Below are 24054 nucleotides of genomic sequence, written 5' to 3' on the forward strand. Positions count from 1 at the left end.
AGGCGGGACCGCCCCGGACGAGCGTCACGGTGCCGGCGGCGCCCGGCCCCGGAGGCTCCGCCGCGCCAATCGGCGGGCGCTGAGTGCGGCCCCGGGGCGGGTCCGCCCGGCCTGGGAACTCCCGCCTGCCCCGGGCGAAGGGCAGCGGGAAAAGCGTGGCAGGAGCGGTTTCTCCACGGAGGTGGAAAAAAGTATGAGCTTGTTCTGCCTTACTGTATGTAGCCTTTCCAAAGATGTAGAAAACCTTACTCCCTCCTTCCTAATGACAGTCAAGGCTCCGTTTATACAAAAAGCCAAGTCCAGATGCAAGCCCCCTCCTTACTTCCCACCCAAGGCGGCAGAGCGCTCCGACGTGCTGTATCTCTCCATGGTGCAAAGTGCAAAAACCCTTCGAGAGTCAAAGTAGATTCCACTTTTCCACCCACCAGCGGCAACACTCCAACATTTCAGGTTTACGAACATTCTGGGTTTTTTTTCCACGAGCAGCCAACTTCCAGCCATTAAGAAAACTTTTTTTTTTTTTTTTTTTTATATGGAGAACGTTTCATTCCATTGTAATCTGCATAGGTACCGTTCAGTCCTACAACAACTGGGTTACTCAAAGAAATAAAATTGCTGCCAGCAACTGCTTTATTGATGCCTTACAAGTTACATCCTGGCATTGAGAGCACACTGAGTCTTGGTGTAAGCTTTAATAGTTAGGCAAGTCTTTTGACCCTTGGCGCCTCTGAGAGTCAAGGAAATACACAGGGCATGCCACTAAAATGGCTTCAGAAGTTCCAGAGACAATAAAGAGTGGATAATATTATTATCTATATTATTCTGTATCAGAGAAAATAAGTGAAAGTCTCTTTTTTGTTCAATAAAACAGTACAACAGTACAAAGTTGTAACTACTACTACTGTAACATCATCTTCTTCAAGTATTACAGTCAGCAACGAAGATGCCTAAGTCCCCACATCACAAAATTCAGCATCTCCATCTTATCTAAACTATTGCAATGAATAGTTTGGGTTGGAAGGGATGTCTGGAGGTCCTCTAATCCAACCCCCCCGCACACCAGCAGGTTCACCTGCAGCAGGTTGCACAGGATCACATCTAGGCAGGCTTTTAGTAGCTCCAGAGGAGATTCCACAACCTTTTTGGGGAGCCTGTTAAAGCACTCCACCACTTGCAAAGTAAAGATCATCTTCCTCATATTCAGATGGAAGTTTCTGTGCTTCAGTTTGTGCCCACTGCCCCTTGTCCTGTCACTGAGCACATTTCTTTCTCTTAAAATATGAAATTAAATACACCTTCACAATAAGAGCATTATACACAGATCAGCATATTCAAACAAATACAAGACTTGTAATGACTTTATTTAGACACATTTTGTGTTTTCACTTTTTTCAGATGGGTGAAACAACATAAGCTGTTCTGCATTCCACTTTTAATAAATGTACACAGTAAGCCACAGCAGAATAGAAGCTGGAGAAAAGTTTTGTCAGCATTTTCCATTCATTGCTAAGTGCCAACACTATTTTGGTTTGCTTGTACTATGCCTATGTACACTGGCCGCTCTGGGAGAGGGCTTCAAGTGAGATGGAAGCTGCTAGTACGAGCGGATTGCTGGTGGGACGGTCTGGCAGTCTTGCTCATTCAAAGTTCTGTCGATCACTGGTCTGTACTTCAAGGTAACCTAAAGCAGAAGGGAACAAAGAACTTCAGGACAACAGGATTCAGAGAATAAGAAACAAAATCCCCCAACAGTTAAGATTTTTACAGAGTCAGAATTCAGTTCTATCTTTGAAATACGATAAAACTGTCCTACCAAATACCCAACTAAAGGTTTTGTCACCATTAGAAGAAAAAAGTTTCTGAACTAGCCTGACACAAAGCAAAACACAATTCCAGTTCAAACAGCAAAGTCACTTTCCAAAGACCAACAGTGCAGGATTATCACAATTTCCAAGGCTGTTTTATGAGAACAGCTGTTAACAGCAAAAAAGACCCTCAAGCACCAAGCTCAAAGTACCTTCCCAGTTGGGATATCCACGTATGACAGGGTGTGCTTTCTCCAGTGCTCCTCAAATGGCTTCTGCTGCTGGCCTTGGAGTGGCTTAGAGTAGTCATACTCATCTACCCGTAACTAGGGAGAAAACAAGATCAGTACACACCAGATGTTGTACCTGGACATCACTTTACAACCACGAGATTAGCTGCATTTCAGTTACACCTGGAACCCAGCATGTCTCTGAACAGAGTGCAAGCTCTCTCTTAACACTGCCTGTGTCCACTTTGAAAAGCTAAGGCTTAACAAGGGCTCTAAGGTAACTTTGCTTGCACAGGACAATCATGCTGTTTATGCATCCATGATTTTATTACTATAGTGCTGGTTTCGAGGTCTCTAATCACTCAGAGGTGCACATGGAACAACTCTTCTCAAGATCATTCCCAATGTTCCATGTATTGGTCCTTTTATAAATAACAAATAAGAAAAGATAGAGGAGGTCAAATAGTACCCCAAACAAATATTACACTAATTTTAACACTGAAGATGCTACAACTTTAAAATAATCCATCTGAGGACACGAAACAAGGAGATTCAATCCTAGATTCAGGTTGCAGAAAATATTCATACCTTATAATCCTCTCTGGCATGGGCACCCCGGGACTCTTTGCGAGCCTCAGCACCATAAATGGTTTGAAGAGCACAGAGCATCAGGTTCTGTAGTTCAAGGGTCTCCACCAAGTCAGTGTTCCACACAATACCTGGTAAAATATTAAAATACTATGCAATATGGTCTACAAACAAGAGAAATACACGTGAGTGAACCAAAGATACATCATCAGTTGCACTTAAATAACAAAGCTCTCTTAAGATATACCACAAGATATGGCAGTATCTGTCTTCATTGTGATCTGCTCAGCTGGAGAGTGAAAACTGAGCCTATGAATAGCCTTGCTACCTCTCTGCAACTCCCTGGCCTTTTCAGAAAATTCTGACAAAGTTCACCATTCATCTTAGTATCTGGATAACTTCACATCATGTTCTGAGGGCAGTTTGTACCTTACACATTTAAATCCAATTTCTGTCTCTACTTCTTTGAAAGATTTTTCAACCAGAAAATAACTGCTAATGTCAAGTATTTTACCTGATTACCATGTTTATTAAGTAGGGCTCTACAAAGTATTTTGAAAGATTCAAAATGGTCAAAATCTTCAGCCAAAGATTTAAGGAACACACTGCGTTTTCAGGAAAAAAAAAACCCCAAACAAAAATACCAACACTCTTCCCAAAGTACTCTGGGCAAGGCGTGTTCTTTGCTATCATATTACCTCTGTCAAAAGTCTTTAGATGAGCCAGATCACCATAAATTTGGCTAAGCTTCTCACAGCCTTCTTGGAGTACAGGACCAGTACGAAATACAGCAGCGTGGTTTTGCATTGCCTGCAACACAAAACAAGAACAAAATCAGTTTGATATGCTGCAGATGAAAGCATGTAACTTCCTTAGCTCCAGAAGAGCTTGATTCAGAGCTGTTCTGAGTTCAAACTTGTCTGCAGCCTGAAAAACACCACATTCTTCCATTCAGCCCAAATAACTGAAACCCCACTCTTTCATACAACAGGTTAACCACACAAGGGAATGATCATGAAGGGAAGAAGGAATTAACAAAAGTGATACAACCTTTGCTGCACACACAGTCTTCTCACACACTAATTACTTCTGCACAGCACATCCTGAAGGGCACTTTGCCAAGTTGCAAACCACACAGTTGCTTGCAGCTTGTCCCACCCTATCCCTGAGAGTTCCCCCAGGCTCACCTTCTGCATGTTAAGTCGCAGTTCTGAAGTCCTGATGCTTCCATTAGCAAACCTTAACTTGTCAAGATTAGCAACTGACTCTTCACCAGCATTTGGTTTAATGGGGGGAACTGGCTCTCCTAATAAGAAAATTTCAGTAAGTTTGGTAGTAAGGCTTGGGTTTGTTTTCTGGCAGCTTCAGAGATTATCAATCACTTAAAATCAGATTTGAGTAAAACATAATCTGTTTTCTTCCTCTGAGGTGCCCACTAAGTGTCACTTTCCTGAAGTCCCACCAATTCTATCCATATATTTAAAGTTCTCAGTGGAATATGAATCTCATTCTTTCCCCTAATTATTAATAAAGTTTTTATAGGTTTGGCAAAATTCTGCTGTTCATCCCTTTGAAGCAGCAGTTGATGAAAATTCTTCTGAACTATGGAATAATTCTGTGGTCCTTACCAGCTTCTGCTATGCTTTCCTTGTCTGCTCACTCCCAAACCTCCCACCTTTTCTTGGATGTGGTAAGGGACCAGGACCAGTCAACAAGCCTGGCAGTTAGCCATGAGCTCTGCATCTTGCCTCTAATACTGGAAGCCTCATGTTACTGGGCAACAAAGCAAACACAGCATCTTACCAGCACAGTTCATCTCACATGTAGCTTTGCATTCAGATTAATAAGCCCCTTTCTACAATTTCTAATGCTAAAGAGCCACAGAAGGATTCAAAAAAAGTTTGCACAAAGCCAGATCAAACAGGCACCAAAAGATCTAGGCTGATTCCATGAGGAATCATCTGTCTCTGCCGTTGGTGCAGTTTGGACATTAAGCACTAAGAAAACAGATGACTACTTGACTCCAGCTGCTCTGGCAATGTAACTGCCAATTCCAGTATTTTGTTGGGAGTTCGAAGAGAGGGCTGGCTTCTTTGTTTTTTCAAGTCAACAACTGTTGCTGAACCAGATTATTTAAAAATATATAAGATTCAGTAGTGAGAATCCAGTGAATGAGTTATTACAATATATAGTGTCTCTCGCCACTTGCATGTCAGGCCTCCTTATAAATAAATCAGCAAGGTGGCAGCAAATTCCACTATACAGAAGACAGATTACATTTTGATGTAGAAGATGGTGCAGTACATAGAGAATACAGTCTTCACATTCAATATTCTGTGTTAATCTGTCAAAAATCCTAACTGATCTTGCCAATAGCATTGGCACAATCCTAGTTTTAAAAGGATCAATTACAAAGCAAACAGTAATATCAAAACATCTGCCTGGCAAAGAACACACCTAAAAAGGCATGAACACTGATTCATTCCTTTTCTAACAAGAGCCCATGAGTATCATTCTAAATTTGAATCATGTAGCAACAACTCTTCAGTGGGCAGAACCTACATCATAAAGGCAAATGCCTGTAGAAAAGTGAAACTCACCAGGCTTGCAGGTATTTGCAATAGTCAGGGCACAAGCACGACCAAAGACCACCAGATCCAGCAGGGAGTTTGCTCCAAGTCGGTTTGCTCCATGCACGGACGCAGAGGCCGCTTCCCCGCAGGCGTATAACCCGGGCACCACCTTATCCTCCCCGTTCACGTGTGTGATCACCTGACACGGCACACACTCCATCAACACTCAGCTACTGAAAACACTGCAACACTGCACACCTCCTCATTTGCAGAGGCCATTGTGTGTGTACGGATGGAACACAGCAACCCAAAGTTTGTTCCAACTCTAACCACAGAATTACCTCAGTCCTAAAGGGCACATAGAAATGTATGCAAATACATACATTTACAGCTGTATGGAAATACAGACAGGACTAAACCCCAAGATTTCCTTATATATGCTTATGAAGAATGCATAGTTCTGTTTCACCACAATTCTGCAGCAGTCAGAAATGCACAGGAATAAAGTGTGATCTGCACATGCTTCCAAGGTAAAATTTTACATTGAAATTCAACAAGTACACAAAGAGAAGAATTCCACTGACACCATCACATTGATTTCCAGCTAGTGTCAACTGGAGGATCTGCTTTAGTGGTTAGATTACATAAACTACAGAAGAACAATACACATTAACTTATGTTACAGAATGCAATAGAGCCTTACTTCGATCTATGTTCACTTATATTATCCTCAGCTCAGTTAACAGAGAACTGTTGTCAGACCTGAGAGGAACTTAATTTTAGATGTTTCCTGGAACTCCCATCTCCAGATGGACTAGAACATGGTTATCAAGTTATTTTTAAAAATCAAAAAGATTGTATCTTAAGTATAAGTACTCTGGCGTCATTATTATATTATTATTAAAAATTGTATTAACCATCCTTACATTTATGAAAAACATTCTTAATGTTTTTCTATTTGCAAAGTAATTTCCTAGCATGATGACGAGAATACAGCCCAAGAGTGACACGTGTTCCTCACCTGTCCTTTGTAGTTAGTAGGAATACCTCCCATATTGTAATGCACAGTAGGCAGGACAGGGATAGGCTCTTTAGTGACATCGACTCCAGCAAATATCATGGCTGTCTCGGAAATCCCTGGGAGACGGGTTGCCAGCTGCTGTGGTGGCAAGTGGTGCAACTGCAAGTACACATGGTCTTTTTCAGGACCACAGCCCCTAGCAAAAAAACAGCAACACTGGAATACATAACAGGAATTTACAAACACTAGTAGCATTTGGAATCCACTTTGTTTCATTTGTGAAAATAAATAGCGCCTTTTTCAAATGTTATCTGACAAAAATTAGTATATTTAATAAGACTATGACACTTGGATGAATTGAGGCCATTTTCCAACTCCCAGATTTCTTTTCTCAGTAATTCGCATTATTTAAGACTTTCAACTATTACATCTCTGCAGAAGTATGTAAAACTTGATAATTAGTCAAAAGAACAGAGCACCCAATTATTTTGTTTGTAGTAAGAGCATGTACATTAAACTTGTTTGAGCAACTGTCTCTAGACACACTGAATTCAAACAGGAGACTCTTCACATCAAGACTCTTAACATCATCTGTTCCCTGTCAGAATCACTAGGAATTAACAAGAAAAATTCCTGCCTTACACAGAGATCAGCTTAACAGTCCTTAAGGCTCGCTCTCATGAATTACCATGTTCTTATCAAATAAACTATTGCATTTCACAGTCTAGTCTGATTAAGTGTTCATTCTGCAGCTTTGTTAAGAGCATTTAACTGACCTTCCTTCACGGATCTCTATGGTCATAGAACGAGACACTACATCCCTGGAAGCCAGATCCTTGGCAACAGGTGCATATCTCTCCATGAATCTTTCACCTTGACTGTTGATCAGAATACCTCCCTCTCCACGACATCCTTCTGTGATAAGGCAGCCAGCCCCATAGATACCTGTGCAAGAACAAACACACCATCAAAGGAGATTTCTCCACACAGCTTCACAATTGGAATAAACACTGAATAAACAAGGTCGTCTTAAAATAATCAGAGGTGCAGATTTTATTCCACCCTAATCATACTTCTAGGAACTGTCCCTCAAGTGTTGTTATTCCTTTCAAACACTCCTTCTGAAAGGTTAGCAAGTTGATTTGGAACACCAACAGTATTTCAAATATTAAAACTGGAAGTGATCTGCACCTATCAATACATCAGGAGAATGTTATGAAAACCTTGTAGACCTTCATCAATTATTTTAAGTTTCTTAATAAACCAGAAGTTGATTATCTCAAGGTCCATTTGCTCATTTTTGTTCCCTCTTCTGGGCTGAAGCAGTATAGGATGGCTTCAAATCTTGTGGACCATGAAGGCTTATCTGATATCCTTTTCCTTTAGAGAAGGAAGGCCCACTGTTATACTGCAGCATTGGTCATCACACAAACAAAAATGCAAACTAACTCATGCACTTGATAATTATCTTAAAAGCTACAGAATTATCATACAAACAGTGAAGCTTCTTTAACTAGAAAAACTTTAACGAAGTCAAAGGAACATTGGGTCTCTGTGACATAACAATATCATTGTAAAATTATGCAAACCATTTACAAAAAAAATCACATTATGAGTTAAAAATGAAACATTTAATTAGCTACAAATCTAGTTTGTGATCATTATTTTTTGTAGTTTAGATACTGATCAAGTGCTAGAAAACCACGGTTCTAAATATATACCTTAACTTCAACTACTCCACTTTACTGAAGGTGCTAGTACATAATTCCCTGACATTTGCACCTAACCTATCCCATTGCTGTTGTATCTAATACCAAACCCTTAAAATATTAAGGATAGTGGAAATATATGTTTAAGAGGTAGTTTTGGTAGTTTCAGCTTGTAATTCATAAAACTTCTTAGTATTGTAAGGGCAGCACCTCAAAATATTAAACACTGCTCTTTAAATTAGAACAGCTAAGATCTTTCTCACATTATATTTCTTACTCTCAAGTTTACACTCACCAACAGCTGCAGATAAGTCTTAACACATGTCACAAGCAACTACTCAAATGCTGCAGCAGAGTGCAAACTGACTTGAGCACATCGTGCTTGAAGTGACATCATGCTGAACTGTCACTAATGGGGTTCCCCAGGGATTTGTGCTCTTCAGCATCTTCATAAATGACTTGGACACAGGATTTTAAGGGATACTGAGCAAGTTTGCACACAGTACAAAACTGGAAGGAGCTCAGGGAGACCCTGCAGAGAGACCTCGACAAATTAAGAGGGCTGGGCTATCACCAACTGTACAAAGTATAACATGGGAACATGCTGAATTCTCCACCTGGGATGGAGCAGCCCTGGATGTATGGCCACACTGGGGAAGGAGATGCTGGGAAGCAGTGCCATGGAAAGGGACCAGGGGGTCCTGGTCAGTGGCAAGTTGACCATGAATCAGCCAAGCCCGTCATGGAGGGCATCAGGCACAGCACTGCCAGTGGGGACAGGGAGGGGACTGTCCTGCTCTGCACTGGGGCAGCCTCACCCCCACTGCTGGGGGCTGGTTTGGTGCCACAACAGGAGAAAGACACTGAACAATTAGAGAGCATCCAAAGGAGGGTAACAAAGATGACGAAGGGCCTTGAGGGGAAGTTGAATGAGAAGCAGCCGAGGTCACTTGGTCTGTTCAGCCTGGAGGAGACTGAAGCGAGACCTCACTGCATTCTGCAGCTTCCTTGTGAGGGGAAGAGGAGGAGGGGCAGGCACTGATCTCTGTGGTGACCTGAGGGAATGGCCTGAAATTGTGTCAGGGGAGGTTAAGGTTGGAAGGTTCCTCACCCAGTGAGTGGTTGGGAACTGGAACAGGCTCCCCAAAAGAAGGGTTACAGCATCAAGCCAGATACAGTTCAGGAAGTGTTTGGATAATGCTCTCAGGCACATGGTGTGCCTCTTGGAGTGTCCTGTGCAAGGCCAGGAGTTGAACCCAATGAATCTGATGGGTTCCTTCAAACTCAGCATACTGTGTGATTCTGTGACATTTTAAAACAACATAAAAATCTGTTCACACCTGTAGGATGAAACTGCACAAATTCTAAGTCCTGGCAGGGGAGCCCAGCTCGTGTGACCATGGCAGTGCCATCACCAGTACTGGTATGAGCAGACGTGCAGCTGAAGTAAGTGCGGCCGTACCCACTGCGGAACACAAAAGTTAACAGAATTAACAGGAAGAAAAATTCAAACATCACTACAACATACCACTTAACTATGCTGTTTGCACAACAGTGGAAAGGGTTAATAAGAAAAGTTCTTAAGTTTTACCATCTCCTGTACTAGTTCAACCAAAAAGAAAACAAAACTGATTTAGCCCAGTTTTGCTCAACCATATTTGAAAAATGGCTGGTGACAGAAGGTTAAAGAAAAAGAAAACCAATTCCAAAGAAGGATCATTAGGTTAATATCAGAAAAAAAAAAAAAAAAAGGCTGTTTATTCAGTTTCATTGGAACTATCACTAGCTGTTTCATAGAAAATAGCATATAATAATGGTTTAGATTGTCCATATGGTCCTGGTTTTATATTCTTAGATTTATAAACTTAGCTCTCCAGGTATTAAACACGAATTATACTGCGAACATCTAGGTTAGCCTCCAACAATATTGAGAGCAGCCAACTGGCCCAATTTCAGAACAAACTCTCAGAATAGCAATGTACATATTCCATGTACCTCAAAGTACACAAGCGTGAAAAACACATCAGAAAGACAAATTATGTAGGCAATCTTTTATAAATTTATCTATAAGTGCATTTTACAGATACATTTATAAATATTTTTCGCACTGAAGTAGATAGCAGCGAGCCATAAGCAGCAAAAGCATTCTAATAAACATATAGCAACTTTGCAATCAAGTAATGTTAAGTGACACTCATATTATGATAATTTTATCCTAGAACAGTTAAAATTACAGTGGCAGTATCTTAATGAAATAGCCTCTGAAATTTTTACAAAAGTTGTTTTCTACAAGAAATTCAGAACTCTACAGACATGCTGGCAGCACTGCAACAATGTCTGTTTTAAACAGCACTTTTTTAAAAATTGAAGACCATCTGAATCATCTGTGCTACTCTTACACATTCTTACTTTATGTCATTGTTCTAGAATTCAAAGTTAGACCTCACACCAAACTTATACTGGGTCACAAAATAGCATGTGCCTTCTTTCAGAGGGAATAACTGAATTCAGTTACTTTCCTTTCAGTGTGATGGGAAGGAACCTATAAATTATGTTCTGTCAGTGTATCTTCACCACACTGTGGATGTGAACACATGCACGAGCACACAAACTTCCATCTGGTAACACTGCCAAGTTTTGGTCCTTCACCACGAATGTTACATTACCCAGTGGCAATGACAGTGTTCTTTGCTCTAAAACGATGTATGGTTCCATCCTCAATGCAGAGGGCAATAACACCACGGCATTCTCCATTCTCCATAAGTAGGTCCAAGGCAAAATATTCCACAAAGTAGCTCGTGTCATATCGCAGAGACTGGAGGAAAATTACAAAAGGAACTTTTACTGAAGTAACCTCTCTTCAAAACTGTCAGTGCTCATGGGCTGTATCAGGATAAAAAAACATCCCTACCAATTCAACTATTTATTAAAATATTTGCTAATTAATTTAGTCTATCTTTAAAAGATACAAGTAGCAGCAAAAGCACTTAATTCCCAGAAGTCATGAGCTAGGGCAGCAGGAGTTGTCCTTTGACTCTACATTTGGCAACACCTTAGCCAGCTGCAGTGCTCCATACATGTACAAGCACGCTGCTCTTCAGCTCTCCCAGAGAAATGAGAAACACCTCCAGGAGCCCAATAAACCAGGAGGAGCAGCAGGCACCGAGTCAAACATTCTTCCATGCCCTCAGGGATCAGAGCAGTGTTTGGCAGCACTGAGGATTTGTATTGCAGCAGCACACACAGTGTGAACCTGCAGGAGAGCAATTAGCTGGCTACCAAGTAAATAAAAAACAGTAGCTAACAGGCACTTGGATTTCTGGTTTCAAGTAGCTCACTACCATTTTCAAACAGCCAGCACTTCCTTCAGTTATAGTTTGTGGAATTAATAGGCAGACATGCTGGAACGCTAGTCACTTACTTGCCATAGAACAAGCTCAGAATTGCACAGTAGGCCCTAACTCCTTTACATCTTGTTTCCCCCTCCTTCCAGTTTGAAGATGAGTGAAAAGAAACGCTAGCTTGTACCTCTTTTCAGAGTTCCTCAATGCTGCTGTGTCTAATTTTTGGGAAAAAAAGGGCTTTTGGGGCAATGTTTACATAAATTCTCTTTGGGTCTAGTTAACAGCCAGAGAAGTACCAACAACTAGTCCAGACCACAAAGCTGACAGTGTACACTAATTAGCATCCACTGTCTTCATCCTTCCACACTGCCTCAAGAAGGAAGATAACCCAGAACTAGCATAAGCCATTCCCTTGGATTCCTCATTCATAGGTTAACAGCTACACGTTTGTTTGGTTTTGATTTTTTTTTCAAACTCCGGGTGGGAAAAGGGAAAAAAAAAATCAGTAAATGAAAACACAAAACCCCAAACTAAGTTTACTTCACAACTGCTTACCCTGCCATACAGCGTATGTAAGAGTGAATGTCCAGTCCTGTCCGCAACACAACAGCATCTGTGGGCCTGTCCTCCTTTTCCAAACTGAAGACTCTGTCCACCAAATGCACGCTGATAGATTTTTCCTTCTTCGGTTCTGCTGAACGGCATCCCATAATTTTCCAGCTGTTGATCCCGAATACAAGCATCAGAAACTCTTGTGCATCACAACATGAGTTATTTTAAAATCTCCTTAGAAGCTAGCCTGTGTTATTTATAACTACAGCTGACGCCAAATCCCAGGAGTCTCACCTCTATCACCGCAGCTGGGGCTTGCTCAGTCATGTAGTGGATGGCATCCTGGTCACCCAGCCAGTCCGAGCCCTTCACCGTGTCATAGAAATGCCACCTCCAGTTATCATCCTCCATGTTCCCCAGAGCAGCGTTGATCCCTCCCTGAAAATAAAGATCCATTTTCCTGGAATTACTACTCAAGTACAGCTTTAGTAGATTTACCTCGTTTCTATTAAAAATCACGTACCAGTTATGCATCTGTGTACAATAAACAAAGGCAAGTCAGATTTAACGTGGCTGTGAAAAACCTGTGCAATTCCTCAGTTTCACAATGGCTTGTCCTGCTTTTTTGTGTAACACAGTGAATCACACTTATACTGCAGGCAGAGAAGCAGCATTATATTTTGGTAATGCTTAGAAATGGGGAAGAAAAAAGAGGCAGCATAACGAAATGAAAGCGTAAGGACAAATAAGGATTTTAAGAACAACTGGAAGTGAGATTTTAAAAAAGTGTCTTGCAAGGTCATCATTAGCTTGGAAGCAAAATGAAATGTACTTAATATAAAGTTTGGCAGTGATAGGTTAATGGCTGAACTCTTACGTTATTAGAAGTCCTTCCCAAGCTTAATAATCGTGATTAAGTTTAATTCTATGATATACTACTCTCCAAAAAGTTTCAACTAAAAATGCAGTATTTATAAAAAGACGCATGACCCTGAAACCAGGTGCAAGCGCCCCACTCCTAGAAGTGTTCACGGCCAGGCTGGGTGGGGCCCTGAGCAATCTAATCTAATGGGTGAAATCCCTGGCCATGGCAGGGGCCTTGGAACTGGGTAACCTGAAGGTGCCTTCCAACCCAAACTATCCTATGATTATTCTACATCCAAATCAGCTTTCTGACAGCAGACTTTTTTTTAAACATTTGCTCTGCCTCATTTCTCACCTGTGCAGCAACAGTATGAGAGCGGGTGGGGAACAGCTTGGTAACACAGGCTGTGTTAAACCCAGCCTCTGACAAACCAAAGGCAGCCCGAAGACCCGCTCCTCCTGCCCCCACCACAACGGCATCGAACTCATGGTCCACTACTGGGTATTGGGTAGAAATCTGGAAAAATAAATCACTTCGTTATGATCACAAATAATTCAAGGTAAGTCAAACATGTTCTATAAAAACACAAGCAGGATCAGTGTAAAGTTCTCAAAAGACTTTTGCAGCAATTGCCCCATCTGTTACAGTCTCTTGATTGGAAACTGTCATTAAAAAGAGCCACTGCATTTCAGCAACTCAGTGTCACAAAGTACTTGAACACAAAGCTGCACTAAAAGCTTGAAAGTTTCATGTCTGCCAAGCACTAAGCGCATTACTGAATCCCAGTACACAAAGTTCAGCCATACCGAGTCAGACACCTTCGTGGAGGCGTTCTTCTTTCCGTAGACTGTGAAGTGCAAGTTCCGTGCGGGAGCCTGGCACGCCGCTGGCCACTGCGCAGAGAAGCCAAGACAAGGATTATGGAACGAATGTTTCCACAGGGCAGACTGACGGCACTCTCTGCTACCCCACATTCATAACGAGCCTTCACTCACCACTGGCAGCACATACACAGGAGAATTAATACATTATAGAGCTATCTGCACTGAAGCTCTGGCTTTCCTATAATCATGCCATATAATGAAAAAAAGCTTGACTGATGAGAGAATAGCCTGAAGTTAACAGGGTGTCCCAGAGTACCCATGACTAACTTCACCAAGAGTGACCAGCTCCTCAGACCTGTCCGAGGCTGCACCAACAGAATGTGACAGCTCCAACTAATGCTGAAGTATTCTTGCAGTTTTTTCATAATTAAGCAAATATTAAGCTTTTGTGGGAGCCATGGAAAGTAATGGAAAATCACTCTCCTGTCAAGTAATCGTCAGAATTTGAATTATTTTAGGTGGTCACAGTACCGAAAATTAAAAAAGATTGCAGGGAATGCTCTTCCAGCTAAACATTGCTTCCAAAGTCAGAGACGTTTCTCTTATTCTTTATGAAATTAGTGATCAATTTAGAATCATTCATTAATACATAAACTTAGCACACAGATGTAAGTTTTACCCTTCTGCAATGTCACTCCCTACTCCCTGACTTGTTTAAAACCAAACCAACAAATACCACACTCAAACCTACTCAAATACCATACTCAAATCTACTCAGTATGCTAGTCTTTGCTTTGATAGATTAAAACAATCAGAATGTTAGTCTCCACCTCTCCAACGTATCAGAACCTGGTCTTTCTTCTCTACACAGGTCAAAAAATAAGCTAAGCCAGCATGTATGATTGCTGAGACAGCAACACAAAGCCACGTTAGTGATCTGTCCAGCAGCATCAGCACTTCCCTATCTGAAATATAAAATGCACAGAAGTGGCATCTGCAGCAGTTACACTCATGGTCCCACCATCCTACAATATGCTAACAAGCAGCTCTTCCCTCCCTAAATGTCCACCTCTTCCCCCATCTCCAAACTGAACTCCAGCACACTTTCCTCAACCTAGTTTTATCACTTCTCATACCAGTTTCCTCAAATTATCTTCTTGCATAACAGCAAATCTACTGTGTCATTACACCTGCTAGCACATTTCTGGTTTCTGAAGTCCTCTTGGAATGAGACTGGTTCCTAACACCTATTCATAAGGAGTTCTACCAGTACTCTCCTACAGGCAGCTTCTCTCTCCCTGTTCCACACTGGTGTGTTACCAGCCTTTGAGCTCGAATCAAAGTGCACAAAAAAGTGCAGAAAAAGATGTCACACTAAGTCTGAAGGAAACACTGATTGCAGTAATCCTGAACTGTTATGCCACCAGTGTGGCCCTTTTGAAACTAAAGGTCCAATCAGGGCCAGCTCACTGCCATCTAAAACACACAAATTCTGTTTGAGCCTTTCCCCCTCTCTCTAGCTGTCTTTTCTGCACTTGCTTTGTAACACAAGTACAACTACAGCCCGCTTTTGTTATCCCAAGCTCGTTAGATGAGAACAGTGGGAAGAAACTGAAAATTCCCACCTCACCACGGAGAAGAACAAGCCTTCACACACAATCTACAGTCCCATAACACAAACCTGCCAGACGCCTCAGCAGCCCTTTCTGAGCACAATCACCAGCCAGGTTCAAGAAACTCAGATATACACACTGGCTTCCCACACTGGTCCAGAATCACAGAATGCCTTAGGCTGGAAAAGGCCTCTGAGACCACCGTGTCAACTAGACCATGGCACTAAGCATCACATCGAGCTTTTCCCTGAACACTCTCAGGAACGGCAATTCCAGCTTCTCCCTGGACAGCCCGTTCCAATGTCTAATCACCCTTGCTGTGAAAAAGTTCTTCCTGATGTCCAACCTGAACGTCCCGGGCTACAGCTTGAGGCCATCTCCTCTCTTCCTGTCACCAGTTGCGCGGGAGAAGAGACCGACCCCCATCTTACTGCAACCTCTCCTCAGGCAGCTGTAGAAAGTAATAAACTTTCCCCTACACCTCCCTTTCTCCATGCTCAACACCTCCAGCTCCCTCAGCCGCTCCTCACAGGACTCGTACTCAGACCCTTCACCAGCTTCGTGTCCCTTCTCCGGACTCGCCCCAGCCCCTCAATGTCCTTCGTGAACTGAGGAGCCCAGAACTGAACACAGCACTCGACGTGCGGCCTCCGCAGGGCCGAGTACAGGAGCACAATCACTTCCCTGATCTTCCTGTGCACGTAATTGCTGACAGAGAAGAAGTCTGCGGCGAGCTTTCTATCCCGGTGCTCGGGCCGCACCTGCCAGGCTCCTCCAGGGCCTTTCCCCAGCACATCCCATTCCCGCTGCCTCCCTCAAAACCCTGCTCAGGGCCTCAGGCTACGGCGCTCGCTTCCCGAGCCGGGAGGCGCGGCCCAGCCATGCCCACAGCCACCTACTCCAGGAACCTGCCCCCGGGACACGAGCTGCAAGCACGATGCCGCTCCGAAAGAGCACCGCTGGAACCGAACCTGCCGGGGGTGGGAGATCACCGGCTGCGTCAAGGTCACGGAGGAGACAGCGGAACCGGGCCGCCGCCGGCGGGAAAGCAGGGCAAGGACAGGGACAAAGACAGGAGCAAGGACAGGGAAAAGCGCAGGGACAGGAACTCACCGCCCGGGAAGCCGCGGCCGGGCGCAGCCAGCGCTTCGCCAGCCCCCGCGCAGCCGCCGCCGCCATCACGCACCGCAGCCCGGGGGGGAAGAGGTGGGGAGATGGGGAGTGTAGGGCGCAGGCGCGGGGGCCCGGCGGGACAGACCAACGGCGCCGCGAGGGGTGTCCCCTAGAGCGATCCCGCCCAAGGGCTGCGCGATTCCCGATTCTTAAACGGCTCCTGTTTTGAGTGTAAAAAACATTTTAAAAAACCCAAAACACTAGAATTGCGTTACTGACATTATTTTTCCTTGGTGAACTATTGAAATACTTAGTTCTCCAATATTGTCAGATTCAGCCTCTTTGTCTCTCTGACAGCGCCTGAACTTTTGCGTAATGAACAGGCCAGAATGATATTTTGAAGTTGCGGGAAAGACCATTTCGTAGACATGAGACTTGGACAGAAGGGTGAAGGAAGGAGCATATCGCGTCTCTAGGGCGGCAAGCAGACTCAGCAGCCCCAGGCGGGGGCATTCAGAAGCCGCTCACGGCCGCCTTTGGCCGTCGGCGTTAATGGAATGAAAAAGGGCCCGGCGGGGGCGGCGACGGCCGGCGGCAGCGCTCCGGGCTCAGGCGAGTCCTTCTGTTGCCCCCCCGCTTTTTCTCCCGGCTGATGGGCCGGCCCGGAGGGGGCGGGGCCGGCAGGTGAGTGACAGCGCCAGGGGCTCGCGCGCTCCCGGGCTCGTGCGTGGGGGTCCCGCTGTAGGGCGAGCGGGACGGGGATCGGGACGGGAATAGGAGTGGGAATGGGAACGGAAATGGGGATGGGCCCGACACGCCGTGTCGCGGCCGGATCTGCCGCTCAGGGCGCGGTCAAGCTGCCAAGTGTCGGGGCCACCGTTGGAGGGGTTCGGCAGAATTCCCGAGCGGAATTCTCCTCCCCAGCCTGAGGAGAAGGTGGCAGCGGGAGCGGCCCCGGCCCCTCTGCGCATCCCTGAGGCCGCATCTCCCCTCTCTGCATCGCAGGTGCCTTCATGAATAACTTAAACGACCCTCCCAACTGGAACATCCTGCCCAATCGGCGCCATCCCGGCGATGACGGCAGCCGCTGGAATTACGCCCTGCTGGTGCCCATGCTGGGCTTGGCCGCCTTCCGTGAGTATGGCTGGGCCCCGGCCCGAGGGGGCTGCTGCAGCCGTGCGGTGATAGAGCCGTGCCCCGTCTGGGAACCTCCCCAGGCCTTCCCGTTTATAGCGCTGTAAACAGCCAGCGCTGGTGGCTTCGCTAAGGCAGAGACATACACTGAGCTGAATCCATATTTTCAACTCCAATATACTAAGCTGTCTCAAGAAAAATAGACACAGGATGTGCTGGAGAGCCCAGAGGTAACAGCGCCGGATGTTGCTGATGTATTTATTTACTGGGCCTAGAATATTCTCTATGCAGTATCTGCATCGGAAACCTCCAGTTTCTTTCTCCATTACTTTATTTTCCTTCTCTAATCTAAGTAAGTGCTAGGATAGGCAATAAAAAAATAGGGGTATTTTATTTCAGAGAAAGTATGATCATTTAAAGTTACTCACTGTTAAATAGGGACCACAGAAATACATTTTGTGGGGACATGTAAATAGAAGTAAGTATCACTGGGGAAGGCAGGAAAGTAAGTTTTTTACCACTTAGTAGCTTCATTTCAGGTACAGCTAATTAATCATACCCCTCATTGTTACGTGTTGTACTTGCATCTGAGTCTCATTTATTTCTGATAGGGTGGATCTGGACCAGAGAATGTCAGAAAGAAATAGAAAAAGAAAAACAGGAGTACTACAGAAAAGAGTCAACTTTACAAAAAGACCTGGAAGGCAAATACCGGGATATAATCACGGAGAATCGTCGTGCTGTTGCTCATCTGGAGGTGGAGCTGGAAAAGGAACGCAACAGGACCCTGAGTTACCGTGAAGCCCTCGTGTCCCAGAGTCGCAAACTAGTAGAAGAGAGGAAGCTCCTAGAACAGGAGCAGGAGAAGTTGGAGCAGGAAAAACAAGTCCTTTTGCAGTCTGGAGCAGAAGGTACATTGTACCAGAGTTGCCTGGCAAAGGAAGAAGAGTGGCAACAGAAAGCCAATATTTTACTAAAAGAATTTGAAGAGGGACTGAAGGAAAGACAGGACATCTACTGCAGTCTTATTGTACCCAGAAGTCAGAGACTAGAAATAGAGAAAAATCTGCTAGTTAAAGCAGCAACTAATCCTGTTGCTATGGCTCTAAATGTGGAGAGTGGCTTAAAAGATATTTTCAAACATGATAACTACTGTGGCAATGTGCTGAACAGAACCAGGAGTCAAAATGGAAAGCTTATGTGGCTGTATCTGAGATACTGGGAACTAGCTGTTGAGCTGCAGAAATTCAAGAGGGTAGAAAAGGCCATGTTAGGAAAGCGCTAAGTAGGGGAAGCACTGGGATTCCATGTGGTCCACCGTGCATGGTAGGGACAATCACAGTTGTAGTCCGAAGCTGTTAAATTCTTCTGCTGTGTTGCCATCTCTCCTCCTCCTTGCACTTGTATTTGCATGGGACGTGTGCAGTGCTGGTGCCTTTCCTCTCACTAACAACAGATGCTCTGGTGAGCTGTGCATGCTCCTAAAGTCCGTGAGTGTGTTTGTGTTGCAGTGTGGAGATACGCCAACGCCCCAGGTATCAGAAGCAGCAAAACAGAATCCAGTGTAGAGGGATTTGTCTCGCTGATGGTCACACTCCAGCAACAGAGAATGGTTGTTTGTCTCCCCCAGGTGTGGTAGCACATTGTGCTCCTTATCCCTGATGTTTTAGATGGTGTCTCAACACTGTCTTTTTTTATTACTATTTGTCTTGGTTTGAGAAGACAGGTGTCTGCTAAGGAAGGCAGGAGCCTCCCTTGAAATGGAGAATGTAATCCCCCTCCCTCCGAATTATTATAATTTTGAAATTAAGGGGCTCTCAGGCAAAGATATGGGAATAATCATTCTTAACTAGGAAAATCAAAATTAAAACATTGTAGTACAAAAAAAGCAAACAAACAAAAAGAAAACACTGACAGAGTCAGAATACAACCTTACTAGGTTGGTCAGGGTGTCGGTAGCAGTCCAGTCAAATCCTCCTGGAGTGACAGATGTGGTTCTGTTGAAAGCAGTGATCCTGTAGAAGGGTATAAGTTTCCTCTGAAGGTCCAGTGATGGTACAGATGGATCTGGTTTTCCTCTGGGTATCCAGTGGAAACTGGCTGTCCTGGTGTTCCGAATCTCAGATTTTTTATCCAGATAGGAATGCTTGGCTCTTCCCCTTGGGTGGAGCATTTCCCAGTGGGATGATGTAATTTTATCAGTCATGCAGTAAGCCTCAATGGCCCATTGACAGAAAATATCCCCCTGGAGATGGATTGTGAAGAGATAAAGAACACTGCCCCACCTGGTTTTAGCAGATGGTAATAGACTACATTGTAACTTTTGGTTACATCTTGCATTTCAACCCAATACACCATTATTTTTAAAAAATTGGTTTAAGCAAGACTGAATTTGAGGCAGACATTTGGGAGAGATGGTGTTGGAGCCAGCTGCTTGACACATAAATCTTACATGTCTGTATGTACAATTATATAAGTCTATATATGCGTGACTGTGTGTGTGTGTGTATGTGTTAGTATTCTGAGGAGGGGAATAGTTTAATCCTGTTTCAGGTTAGTCAGTCTTGCATTGTCTTCCAGCCTTCCAGCTTAATATACAAAGAGTGCTTTATGAATGAAACATCCAAAATATGCTAATTCAAATAACACATAACGAAACAGACTGATGTCTCATTGGCACTTGGGATCCATTCTCAGATTCTGGGGAGTGTATAAACTGGAAGGTTAATTTTCATGTATTGGAGATACCTTAAGAATACTTAGTTTGTTCTCAGTCAAGGTTTTAGTTTTAACCCAACAATGTGCCATCATTATGGATGTCCCCATGCTCTGCATCTGCCTCTCAGGCCACTGGCTGCCTCCTGGTTTGCTTGCAGGAACCTCCTTGCCATTGGGCCTGGCTCTGCTCCTTGGAGTAGAGGAGGTCCTGTTCCAACAGGTCCTGTTTGTTGTTTGCAGATGGGAACCTAAATACAGCCTGCACTGGTAGCCTCTCCACCTGTCTTCCTTCTCCCAGAACTGAAGTACATGCTCTTTTCTGCAGCTCTGAAATTTTGTGCTTGTGTTTCACCACTTTACATACATGTGGCCATGATAGCCTACAGATATACAAGCTTTGCAAACTTTTAAGAAAGGGGGATTTTTAATTTAGCTAGTGAAATAAAATAGATTTTGGTGAAGATGAAATAATAAATACAGTGAAGTAATAATATAGGAAAATAGATCCAGATTAAAAAATCCAACAACAGACAAATGTTAAAAACCCAGTGCATTTCAGTTTCTTAGAACTTTGGGTCCTTTTAGCAATAGGAACCACCTTTTTTTCAAATGTGCCATGTATTTAAAATAATAACAACTTTTTTCTTCCCCCTTTCTAATCCAGCCTTAGACCTCAAAGGTGCAGTGTTTACATTTTCAATTATAACATCTAGTCATCTCTGTTACTCGACTTTGATTCGTGCTGTAGGTTGTCAGTTCATTAATTAGCAGTTTATTATTTACTGAGGGCTAGACTTGACATGCATTTGCTCTAGGCAATCATGTAGAACCATGGCTTGGAAGCAGTCCAAGCTAAGTGAATGACCATCTTCCTGCAGATGTGAGGGTTTTCTTTCACTGTTTTCTCCAGGTTTCATTTTAGCGTGAGCACAGAAGACAGCAGATAAATCTTTTGAAACAATGTGTGCAACTTAATCCAGTTACTAAGCAGAAATATCTAACATTCAACAAATTTCCCAAGCAGAATAGATGTTTCCCAACTACTTGGCTTTCCATTTGAGGTTTTGTTCACCTTGGTAGTACTAATTATACTGTTGTGTTGACTTATTAATCCTTTTTTCATACTGATTTTTTTAATAAAGTTTTAGTAGATAAATTTGGAGGAAAACAGAGAGATCACAAACACCAGAAGAGCAACATTTTGTCTGGCTGCCAAGCATATGCGTGTTGGGAGATGAGAACACAATTGAGTTGCTACTCATGTGTGACACCCTGAGCCAAGCTGCTGCAGCTGGACATAGGCACACAGTCTAATTGCCCAGGAGAACAAATTAGTTTGAATAACAGCCTGTGTGTAATTCCTTCCGGATGTGGAAAGTGGCCGTCCAGCTGTGGCACACTTCACATGTTCCTGCAGGCAGTTAAGCTGCTCAGCTGACTGAGAGCAGCCAGTGAATCAGTGCCGGTGTATCTGAGATTCATGCCTTGAATTTGTACAAGATAGCATTAGAAGATCAAAGGGTTTATGCTTTTCTATTTTTTCGTTGTTTGTCACACATATCACTCAAAGTGTTTAAAGAAAATGTAATCAAGGGTAAAATACTATTTTTTCAGTTTAAATAGTTACATTCAAGCCTTACACACTTGAATGTACAGGGTTGGATGCAATGTAGTAAAGGTTTGGTATTCACTTTCTCTTTTTTAGGAGTGTCATTTATTTGTACAACTAATTGAACTATTGTTCATGGACACTTTGAAGATCATTGTATCAAGGCAGAAAGGTTATATCAGAAGACTTTTAAAGAGTGTATAGAAGCACTGGTCCCATTAGTTTCTACCAAAACTCATGTCTGTGGATATGCAATGTATTTTTGAAATGTTCCCCCTTTGCAGGTTGTTATGCTGAAAATTCTAATGTAAGTTTTATCTTTCCCAGCACTTGTTCTGAATTGGTTAATTGTTTGGAACTGCCCATATACATATGTAAAGTGCAAGAATAATTCGTTTTCAAAGTATTTAATGAACTTATTTTTATTATAAAATTGTCACTCAGCTGTTAAACAATAACAATTAATAAAAACCTTTACATATTTCTGCACTGTTTTGTATCTTGGACAAGGTGGGTGGGAAAACTGCAATTTGCTACTTTATTCAGACTTTTCAAACTATTTGCACCATTTTAGGTTTTACAAATTGAACATTTTTTAAATTGGCATGTAAAGAGTTTTGGTCTTAGTGCTGAGAAAAGAGCATCTTACAAAGTTTTTTTCTTAGGAAAGAACACTGTTAAACAGGTAAGTGCAGAGCATTAACTAAAGATGTGAGATTAAAGGTAACCCTCCCTCTGGAAGACTGGGCACATTCCTTTGACTGAATGCTGTGCAGGATATTCTGAGCTTTCTTTCAGAATCACTCAGATTTCTCATCCTCTCTGTCAGCTGCTTTTCATTTCCCTCATCTTCCTGCTCTGTGAAGAGCTGCAACCCAGTTGCTCTAGGACAGTGTTTAGACACACTGGAAATCCTTGTTCCTGTAATAAAAGATCCTCAGTCTACTTGTATTTGACGCAATCCTTCACCATCCTCTGGCTCTTCAAAGCATGGGTTTGAGCACTCCTGTGTGAGGATGAGAAAAAAACTGTGTTCTTTGTGGAGGATACAAGGCAGAAACAGTGGTCAACAGTTCAGTTACTGTGGTGAAATCAAAGGAATTTGAGAATTGCTGTGAAAGAAGGATGAAAGGCAAGCGTATAGTTGCAGTTGTGGTGCAGCTGGATATGAAGGCTTTGCTGGTGTGCATGTCAAGGCCCAAATTTATTGGTCATTAATTTACTGCCTGATCCAGGAGGTTTCCCTGGTCACTGTATCTGAGACAACAGATGGACCTGCTAAGAAGTAACTCACTGAAATTAGTATAGCTCAGCAATGAAGCAATGGCCACTTCACAGCAAAACAGCTGAGTGATTGCTCCAACAAAAATTGAAAGTAAACTGAAGTAACTGAAAGTAAATGTTCTTCTGCAAACGAGTCTGTGGATGGAAGGTTTGAAGAAAGCTGGTGGATTGTGAGAACAGTGGTGGCAGCTATTCACGGTCATGCACCCCAACAGCCCTGTGCTGAGATCACCCGGGCTGTCCAGCTGCTGAAAAAATACCTCTTTACTCTTGTGTTCGTAAGAGGTTTATGTTTCTGATATACCTCACCTCTAAACTTACCGCCGTCAGAACGAAATGCTCAGCTGCTGTGGTTGGTGTTTGTGTGGCTGGGTGCTGCTTCCCCCTTGTGGCTGATGGCTCTTCCAGGCGCATCCTCTTTCCGTGGGCTCCGCTGGAGCACATCTAATGCCGCACAGTCAGAGCTCCCTGGCCCCAACACCTCCGAGGTAATAGCAAGAAAGGTGAACAAAACCGTGGTGTTGGGTGACCAGACCGGGATGAACTTGTCTCCACTGAGGTGGGCGCTGCGGTGCTGTGTGCAAAGCGGCAGGCAGGGGTCGGGTGTAATTCAGCCACCCATTAGCACCTCAGTGTATGCTGCAGCACTGGAAAAGGAAATCCAGGCAAACTCGATTAGGGAACACTGCTCATTGTTTAATGAAGATTGCAAGAAGCAATCTACAGCTGTCAACATGTTCTGCTTCCTGCTGGACGAGAGATACTTGTGGTGAGACAGATGCCAAGCAATAACACTTCACTAAGAAATTTAGGGGGATGCTGACCATTATAGAATAGTTTGGGTTGGAAGCAACCTTTAAAACTCATCTAGTCCAACCCACCTGCAATAAGCAAGAACATCTCTAAACACACCAGCTTGCCCAGCCAACCTGATCTTGAATGTTTCCAGGGATTAAACACCTACCAACTCTCTGGGCAACCTATGCAAGTGTTTCAAAACCCTTGTTGTAAAAAAAAAAAAATCTACCTTATGTTTAGTCTAAACCAACCCTTTTTTAGTTTAAAACCGTTA

At 43.4% G+C, this 24054-nt stretch overlaps 2 protein-coding genes across 3 annotated transcripts; one reads left to right on the top strand and one right to left on the bottom strand.

The window, feature by feature from the left end:
- Window positions 1-1330: 1330 nt before the first annotated feature.
- On the bottom strand, window positions 1331-16376 carry SDHA (succinate dehydrogenase complex flavoprotein subunit A). Its single transcript, XM_066327423.1, has 15 exons — window positions 16238-16376; window positions 13494-13580; window positions 13042-13203; window positions 12117-12260; window positions 11826-11990; window positions 10593-10741; window positions 9267-9391; window positions 6994-7162; window positions 6218-6413; window positions 5224-5395; window positions 3811-3929; window positions 3322-3433; window positions 2624-2754; window positions 2018-2131; window positions 1331-1681 (listed from the first exon to the last, which is right to left on the bottom strand). The coding sequence occupies exons 1-15, from the start codon at window positions 16301-16303 to the stop codon at window positions 1595-1597; spliced, it is 1998 nt and encodes a 665-aa protein (XP_066183520.1). The 5' UTR covers window positions 16304-16376; the 3' UTR covers window positions 1331-1594.
- A 134-nt stretch (window positions 16377-16510) lies between these two features.
- On the top strand, window positions 16511-22183 carry CCDC127 (coiled-coil domain containing 127). Of its 2 annotated transcripts, XM_066327444.1 has the most exons (3): window positions 16511-16921; window positions 17243-17371; window positions 17983-22183. In XM_066327444.1, exons 2-3 carry the CDS (start codon window positions 17251-17253, stop codon window positions 18654-18656), a joined length of 795 nt encoding a protein of 264 aa, XP_066183541.1. In that variant the 5' UTR covers window positions 16511-16921; window positions 17243-17250; the 3' UTR covers window positions 18657-22183. The 2 variants fall into 2 exon arrangements, with proteins under 2 accessions (XP_066183541.1, XP_066183532.1); XM_066327435.1 differs by lacking the exon at window positions 16511-16921 and having other exon boundaries at window positions 17025-17371.
- The last annotated feature ends 1871 nt before the right edge of the window (window positions 22184-24054 follow it).

The sequence above is a fragment of the Sylvia atricapilla genome, chromosome 1 (genome assembly GCF_009819655.1).
Source record: "Sylvia atricapilla isolate bSylAtr1 chromosome 1, bSylAtr1.pri, whole genome shotgun sequence".
Classification (NCBI taxonomy): domain Eukaryota; kingdom Metazoa; phylum Chordata; class Aves; order Passeriformes; family Sylviidae; genus Sylvia; species Sylvia atricapilla.